The sequence below is a fragment of the Montipora capricornis genome, unplaced genomic scaffold, assembly GCF_036669925.1.
Source record: "Montipora capricornis isolate CH-2021 unplaced genomic scaffold, ASM3666992v2 scaffold_428, whole genome shotgun sequence".
Taxonomy (NCBI): domain Eukaryota; kingdom Metazoa; phylum Cnidaria; class Anthozoa; order Scleractinia; family Acroporidae; genus Montipora; species Montipora capricornis.
Genome location: NW_027180160.1, coordinates 20,001 through 28,873, shown reverse-complemented (window position 1 = coordinate 28,873; position 8,873 = coordinate 20,001). Strand labels below are relative to the sequence as shown.

At 39.7% G+C, this 8,873-nt stretch overlaps 1 protein-coding gene across 1 annotated transcript; it reads right to left on the bottom strand.

Annotated features, from left to right (window-relative positions):
- Positions 1-2,992: 2,992 nt before the first annotated feature.
- LOC138035592 (probable ATP-dependent DNA helicase RecS) lies at positions 2,993-5,655 on the bottom strand. Its single transcript, XM_068882233.1, has 2 exons — positions 5,201-5,655; positions 2,993-4,346 (listed from the first exon to the last, which is right to left on the bottom strand). Exons 1-2 carry the CDS (start codon positions 5,653-5,655, stop codon positions 2,993-2,995), a joined length of 1,809 nt encoding a protein of 602 aa, XP_068738334.1.
- Between the last annotated feature and the right edge of the window lie 3,218 nt (positions 5,656-8,873).

Sequence of the window (8,873 nt, the reverse complement as noted above, 5' to 3'; positions counted from 1 at the left end):
GGGGTCCTTCATAAGAATGAACAATATGAGGAGGACATGATAGATATTTTGCAGTTTGTACATGGCTATGTACCTGGAAATAATGAAGATTCACCCGAAAGCAAGCCAGTAAAAGTTCTCAGCGGTGGGGATTATCTCACATTTGAAAGACACAAGGAAGCCCAGTCTGCGATGCAAGATGGCAGAACCCCCTCATCCAGACTAGAAGGCCTTATACCTAAGATTGAAGATTTCCATGTCCAAATGGAGTGGCTGCAGGTACTCTTACTGAGATTAAAACTGTTAATTTCGTAACAAATAGCAGTGCTGAATACTTAATTCCATAAAATCTTCAAGGTTGTATAAAAGAGATGGGAAATTCATTTGGGAGGGAAGAAGGTGGGGGTTTCCAAGCACAGAACATTTTAATTAATTTTGGATTCTCAGCTGGAATTTGAAGAAGCTTTTTATTTTGTTGGGGGAAGGGGAGGGGGCTCTTCATTACTTTCATATATATATAGGTCTATCAACTTTATTGGTCTCATAAACAATATACAAATAGTAAATCAATAAGAATGAATAAAAGACCAAAAGGGATTGCGCGAACGGGAAAAGTATCCCATGCGAGGCGCATCTCTGAAATCTAAAATATAGTGGAATTACAATAAATCTAATTAATAACTAATAGTACACAGTAAGGAACAAGTGAAATCAGTCAGGTGGAGGTATGTAATTTTAAGGACCGGTGCAATTCAGAAGGCATAGAAAAAAGACAATGTATATCCCCCTATCCCACCCTCCCTAAAAAGGAAAAAACCCTCAGAGTTAATTTTACTTTTGTTATCTGCAGGTTATATGGCATCATCTGTATGATACAAAGTCTGCACGAGACACTGGAACGTTGTATGCTATGAGAAATGCAATAGATGCTAGAAATGTGTCAAATGACCCCCACAACCGTTATTATGCTGCTGCTGAGTTTATAGACAAAGTCACAGATGCCTATTTGGTTAATGGAGCAGTAGTTTACTTTGGAATGGCAAGTGTAGATGACCAGCCAACAATAAACACCTATGAGGGCATTGCACTTGATGAAGGTGGGAAGAAGAAGTATGTGGTAGAAGTTATCACAGATTTCCTGGACGAGCATGTTGTTTGCAGTACACCAGAGCTGAGCCACACTGCACCTACAAGCAATGATCTGAAGTGTCGGGTGTGCCAGAAAGCATACAAAAGGCCTACTGCTTTGAAGAAGCATGAGGAAGAGAAGCATGGGATCGCACAAGCTGAACAGCTCTCTCTAGAACAGAGCCAAAAAGAAGACAAAGTGAGAAACTACACCCATCAGCTTCTCATAATGCTGTTACTGCGCCTGGTCCACAATGACGCAATCAAACATGGGGACGGTGAACGAGTTATCAGGCTGTATAAGTACTTTTGCCTGTATTTCAAGGTCTCCAACTGTCCTAAATACTCATTTGCCATGCTTCAACTCCAAGCTCAAGTCAATGCATTGTTATCTCCTAGGTTGGCTCACTCGCTCACTTGGAATAGGTTTGTCAACCATCAAGGGAAACCAGACACAAATCATCCTATGGATCTGGAGATTGAACATGATAATAAACTGTTTAAGACAGATTGCCACAGCTATCGAGGAGAAATAACTGAAAGAACTGTTCAGCGTGTTGGTAGGGGCTCAATGCCATCTGATGAAATTGTCAGAAACTTTGATGACACTTCAGCAGTAAAAAGGCCCTCTGGGAAACATACCACCATGTCCACAAAGGAGGATGTGCTAGCCCTTGTAGAGCATCTACTTCCTGCTCAAGTGTACAGCAATATACCAGGAAGAGCACACTTGGCTTTTGAGGAGATGCCCCACAGCATTCTAGATACTATTGACTGTGACAAGATAAAGACATGGATAAGCCAGTCTCTTAAGAAATTCAGTATGAAGCACTATTACAAAATCTAGGTAGACCAGTAACAGGAAAGGAATTTATTTAAACTGGAGCACCAATTGGGGACACTGGGAACTGAAATAAACAAATTAACGCGAATTCAATCAAATGTTGGTTTTTGTGGATGCCAAAGGTTGAAATCAAGCTAATCCCTCCTTTCAACTCTGTAGATGGTAAAGCTTTCCTTTACTTTGTAGTAATGCTTCCGAATTAGTGTTTCAATGCTGTCGGCACAAAATATTGGTGCAAACTATTGGTCCAAAATGTATCTCTAGAGAGCTCCTACCCAAGCTGCAACTTGGGATTAAAACAAGCTTTCATTTTCTTTTGACCACCAGATGTTCACTTTGCCTAAAGTCTGTTTCTGATACCTTTAGCACAAACTGAACAATTTCCTCTTTCAATTTCAGAGAAAGAAAACGAAAACATACGATACATGTTTAAAGTTGTGTTTACAACATTTGACAGCTACATATACCAGTTCACTTGAATACATGTAGTTATGAAACATTGTATGGCCATGCATTTCACTAGGTCAATTTGTTACGAACATTATTGTTGTTTAGATATAATGGATGATATGTTTCACAAGAGTTCAGCAAAATCCAATGTGTATTCAAGCATGGCAATTAAGAAACTTAGGGATAAAACACTGTAGAAATATGACACTGCTATATAAGCAACTTGGCTAAATGGGAAGTTATTTAATTTAACTAGTTTCCACAAGTGGTCATGAGTTTAAACAAAGAAGCTGTCCCTATTTCAAGAATAGGAATTTTGATTATGTTGGCCATGTCAAGCCTTGAAGAGTTCCATGCTGTGATTTTGTATACAGTATCCTGTAAGCTGTGGCTACTAAATTCCTTTTTGCATTCATGAAACAGACTTGTTTCTATTATCTAGATCAAGCCCCAGTCTCCTACTTGTAGCTAGGTTTCCAACCAGAGTCCTTCAAAAAGATGGTTGAAACACAAAAAATAAAGCATTTATGCATGGGCAAGGTATGGGTATCACAAGTTTCAAATTCAAAGGCCACGTGTTACCATAAAGTCTTATTCATCGTCATCAGTACTTTCTAAAACATAATGACGATGCCTTTGGATAAATGAATTGCCAATGCTTTCCTCAGATTCACTAATGTCTTGCTCAACTGAATTATCAGAGTCACTATTGCTACCTTCACTCAAGTCACATATACATTGCCAAACATGTTCAGCATGTGACCTGTCGAAAAAGCTAAATTCATGTACAAGCATTTCCAGGCTATCTATCTCTCTCTCACAAGAAACTATTGAGTCTATCAGATGCCGGGAGAAGCCAGTTGCTAAATCCAGGCCTGTAATTAATTCTTCATGAGAGAGATTTCCGGCAAGCTGCGTTCTGTACTGCAATAAGCTGTCCCGTAGTAATCTTGCCTTTTTCCCTTGCATTTTGCTCTCCGTGTTGCTGCTGCTTGTGTTATCATTTGAAACAGAATGTTCCACTTGTTTTTCAAAGGTAGATTGGTGATCACCTTTTCTGCATTTTTCTTTACACACACATACTTTACTTCTACAAGTACATAAGCACTTACATTTGTCAGCACAAATATCACAACATGTATGAAGAATTGGATTCTGAGATGGGCTTGCTGTGAATGATTTAAGTAGCAAAGTTCTCCTACATACTGTTACATTATTGGTGTACTCCTTCATTTCTTTGGTGATGTTGCGACTCCGTGTACTTCCTTTGTATCTTAAGAGAATGGCATGAGCACTTCCATTGTTCCTGCCAATTCTACCAGATTCTTGAAGGTAATCATCAATCCCACTTGAAGGTCCCAAATGTATAACCATATTACCTCCCTTCACATTTACACCCATTCCAAAGGCGATTGTGCAAAATACAACTCTAACACTTCCATTTTCTTTGCAGAACTCTGTTTCTATTGTTCTTTTCACAAGATCATGTGTCTTTTTATGATACATGGCGAATAACCGTGTCCGATCATCCATTGGCTCAGTTCCTGTCGGCCGTGTGTATGCTTTTGTCCCTAGACACTGACTAAAAAGTTCAAACAATTCCTTCATATCCTCTTTCCTTCTGCAATTCCTTCTGCAAAACACCATCACTTTAGTGGCACTAAGTTGTCTCTCATCAATGTCGTCAATTATTGGTTTGAAGGTTTCATACAGATTTGCATGATCTATGTCAACCACGGTATACCTAATGTTAGGTTTATTCGGATCACCTAAAATCTGGACACAATTTTGCATACACAAGTCTTTGATTATTGTTTTTATTGTTTTTTCTGTTGCTGTAGCTGTGAGGGCGACAAATGGTACTTCTCTGTGTAACAAAGACCTCAGTTCTGCCAACCGTCCGTAATCTCTTCTGAATGCCTCCTCAGTATCTGAGTCTTTTCCCCTTACAGAACATACCAATATTAGTTTAAAAGTTTAACTACTTAATCAAAATTATCAGTCCTTTAAGATATAGGATAAAGCTGTGCAACAACCAAAATGGAGTGCACCAATTTCTTTCTTGATTATAGGCAAATGTGTAAACATTCTTGAGGATGTAAGAAATTGTTGAAGGTTATGTATAAAACTCTTTCGCTTAACGCGCTTTCCATTGCCGTCAGCACATGTCAAGACAAGTCAAGATCCTTTATTCAAACACAATCAGTGTTTAAGCAACTACATGCTTGTGGGTCGTGCATTTAACTATAATAAAAATATACACGAATGAGAGATTAAAAACACTTTAATAACTGTGGTGGAAATATGGGCTACATACATGTACACATAAAGAATAAATATACATTCGATAATAGGGAAAATCATAATTAAAAATCGCCCATTTTTAGGTACTGACTGAACAGATGAGCTGTTGAAATGAAGTTCTCTAGATAAAGGTTCTGGCCTCACTTTTCTATAGAATTGTTTACAATTACAAGAGCCATTGAAGTAATCGGAAACAAAATTCCACAGCGCAGCGTCTCTATATCGCATTGAATTATAATCATAAAATATACGTTAAATCGTGGGACAACCACCTTCTCATTTCCTATTAATTATATGTACTAACTCGCTTAACATCTATTAAAATGTGGCATCAGTGAGGGCGTATTATTGCTAGTTACATTGTAAGGGGTTTTGTATGGTCTAAATTGTCACAATACTATTGTCTCACTGATTTCACTCGTGAAAGATCAGGTAGCAAGTGCTAGACCGGCTAGGCTGGGATTAAAAGTAGTTATACCTCTTAGTTGAACTTACCATTTAGCGATGCAATGGCTCTCATCGATGAAGACACATTTAATATTTTTTTGGAGACGACGAAAAATGTGTCGATAGTTATTGAGTAGACTTTCAGGACTTCCAAATACAAGTTTGTACCTAAGATTTAAAATGTCCTCCAACTGTTGATCCGAACAGTCGTCTCCTACATATGATGCTCTTATCCCACGACAATTGAGGTTAGAGACCTGATCTTTCATAAGGGAAATCAATGGAACAACTACGATGACGATATTGCCATCCTGTCCAAGCAAACGATCAAAAGCGTACGGGGCTAGTTCAAATGTCAAGCTTTTCCCAGCTCCGGTTGGAGCACATACAAATACATCTCTTCCAGACAGATATGCTTGCATTGTCTTCCTCTGATAATCGCGCAATTCAGAATATCCTGTGGCCTTAGTAGCTTCATCTATCACTTTCGCAATCGACTCCATATTGAATTCGCTGAGTGCAGCAAATTTGCATCGACAACTCTATTCCCTAGGGTCCAAAAGGACTACTCTGATTGGTCTAGCTCAGCGACCCGTTTTTGGGTCGCTAAAATTGGCGCCAATCAAGTATGAAAAGTCCTTCGTCCGCGAGCTATCTACAAGGGACGGCCCATGAGACGAAGGACTTTTGAAAGTCTAATGGTTGTCCATTGGTGTCTGAAGGCACGACGTGAACCATTTGTAGATGTTATTTAAGTACGTTATTGGTCGCTGATTCTCGTTGCTGAATTCACCTGGTTTAGGGATGGGTCGCATTTTTCCCTCAGAAAACCAAGTGGGATATTCCTCGGTGCTTTCAGAGATGGCAACGAAGGCTTTAGTGATCCCCTCATGCAGCACATGCATGCGCTTCCACCAATAGTTAACAAGGCGGTCAGGCCCTTGGGCGCTCCAGTTTCTTTTCTTGAGTAAACACTTGACCGCTTCAGAGCACACTAATCTTCAGGACCCCTCCGAAGGCACTGGAACCTTCCTAGCAATTGCTTCCTTGATCTTACTCAGCCATTCTGCTTCCTTGTTCCCAGTCCCTCTCGTCTCCCATAACTCTATCCAGAAATTGCTTGCATCCTCAATGTTCTCAAATGTTCTCAATGTTCTTATTTTATTTTATTTATTTATTCTTTTTTTTACCACATGCACAACTTACAATACATATGATACTGAATACACTTATCGTACTTGACAGTATGCTATAATTCTAACAGGAGTCTCTTACAGTAGATGGTTACATAATGGCTGAGCACGGTTATTATTACATTCACTGAAGCAATACTCACGCATACACATGCACACAGTACAGATACAAGCCAACTAAAGCAGAGCAGCCCAGGCGCAAAGGAAAGCTATCAAAGTCCAAGGAGCCAACGCGCATGTTTGAAGCGAAAATATGATATTTTGCAATTATTAGAGAGTAGGTAAGGGGTATAAAGTTAATTGAGCTACAGTTTTGATGCCAACCGTATAGGATTACGTTTTCTGATAAAACTATATTTTGGTGAAAAGTTATCTGCCACCAGCAAGGCCCAGGCGCAAAGGAAAGCTATCAAAGTCCAAGGAGCCAACGTGCATGTTTGAAGCGAAAATATGATATTTTGCAATTATTAGAGAGTAGTTAAGGGTTATACAGTTAATTGAGCTACTGTTTTGATGCCAACCGTATAGGATTACGTTTTCTGATAAAACTATATTTTGGTGAAAAGTTATCTGCCACCAGCAAGTAAAAAGGTCGCAAAAACTCATTGACTCACGGCATGTGATCAGCAGGTGAGGCAATTATTATCTTTCTAAGTTACATAAAGGACATTTATCCGAGTCTGTCAAACAAGCACGAAACAAACTGTGTTGTGTGGGTAAAATGCCGTGCATGATTTTCAGTTGAAACATCATGAGTTTTGCTACTTTTAAGATACGAAGTGGTAGCAAGTAAACATCCTGAATGTCGTCTTTAGTAATACCGTGATTTAGAATTCCGGATTCCGCTGTGGGCGGAAGGTATCTTTTTTCAAGTAGTTTTGAATGCGCTAACTTTGTGAAGAAATGTTGTTTAGATGCTGGGGCCCCGGGTGTTAACCTGCTGGCGGGGGCGGCGGTACTGCGAAGAGATGATTTTCAAGTTTTTGGAATGGCATTTATGAGGCCGTAGTATAATGTAAACGGGCATTGCTCAAGAAATTTCTCTTTAAACCCTGTTAGAGACAAAAAGTTGAAGTCAGCGTTAAGCAGATCTTGGATGTAGATGATGCCTTTGCTATACCATTCGCTAATAAAGATTGTCTTTCCGTCTAGCCGAATGTTGCGATTATTCCAGATTATTTGATCATATACGGGTATTTCTTTGCTATCAGGTGAATACTTGAATTCCTGCCAATAACATAAAACCGTGCTGTAGTGCTCTACGAAAAGATCCAACCATCAGAGGTATTGAGGTGGGCCAGAACGAAATAAAAGTTACACAGTATATATGCAGACGATACCACGGTACTGGTGCGCGATCTCGATTCCGTTTCGCAATTACAGAACCTCTTAAGCGAATTTAACAATATCCGGGGCTTAGAGGTTAACAAGCATAAAACTGAAGCAATGTGGCTTGGTTCTTGGAGAAATTGCAATGAAAAGCCTTTCGGTTTCAAATGGCCCTACAACTCAATTTACGCCCTAGGTGTTCACTTCTCGTATGACCCTGTACATGCTAATAAGCTAAACTCTGAAGAAAAGGTGTACAACCTAGAACAAACTCTACACAGCTAGAGAAGAAGACACCTCACTCTCATTGGCAGGATAAACATCGTCAAAACACTAGGTCTAACCAAACGTGTATACAGCACCTCGCTTTTAACAATCTCGAAGCCACTTATAGACATTATTAACAAAATTATTTTTAGCTTTATTTGGGAAGGTAAAACCCCCAAAATTAAGAGAAAAACGATTATCAAGGAAAAGAAACACGGTGGCTTGAAAATGATTGACTTCGAAATCATGGAACGTGCCTTGAAAATAGTTTGGATTAAACGCATCGCAGAAGGTGGTGATGCTTCGTGGAAATCCATCCTAAGCTACGCAGTCAAGCAGTTTGGGGGTATTGACTTCCTGATTAATTGCGACTACGACGTAACGGTTCTCAACTTAGAACAACTCCCAGAATTCTGGAGAAAAGCTCAATTCCAATAACAAAGAGTAAACCCGACAAAGGGTAAACAAAGCCAAAGCAAGCAACACCCACCCTGGCCAAGTGCTGCTAAAATTGCTTAACAAAAACCAAATTAGCATTAACAAGTTAATGATGGAGTGCGAATATGCTTCAAGAGTTGATCGGATTTCCAACGCCCTAATGCCCTAATTTGTGCATGCAACACTGCCGGCATCCGCAGCATAAGAGGCAGCACCGATACGGAAGCTATGACCTTTGTAAGGGGATGGCTCAAGACCACTTATTGGCAATGGAAAGCTTGGCTGTAAAATATGATCTTGTGTCTGGTGAGCCATCTGCCAAAAGAAAGAGGGACCCAGGCTAACTTCTTGGAAGGGACATCAGCAAAGATCTTAGCCTGGCCTTCTTTTACAGCTTTCTTTAGATTCTCAATGCTTATGCCCCACAGACTGTACATGACCACGATTGATATAGGAACACGTAAATAGATACGCCCCAGGTTTAACCGAGTCCC

What these genes read in the sequence shown, in the direction of transcription:
- LOC138035592 (XM_068882233.1), bottom strand. Translation starts at nt 5,655, where the DNA reads ATGGAGTCGATTGCGAAAGTGATAGATGAAGCTACTAAGGCCACAGGA. An exon ending in AGCCATTGCATCGCTAAATG is followed by an intron (nt 4,347 to 5,200) that starts GTAAGTTCAACT and finishes ATGTTCTGTAAG; the next exon opens with GGGAAAAGACTCAGATACTG.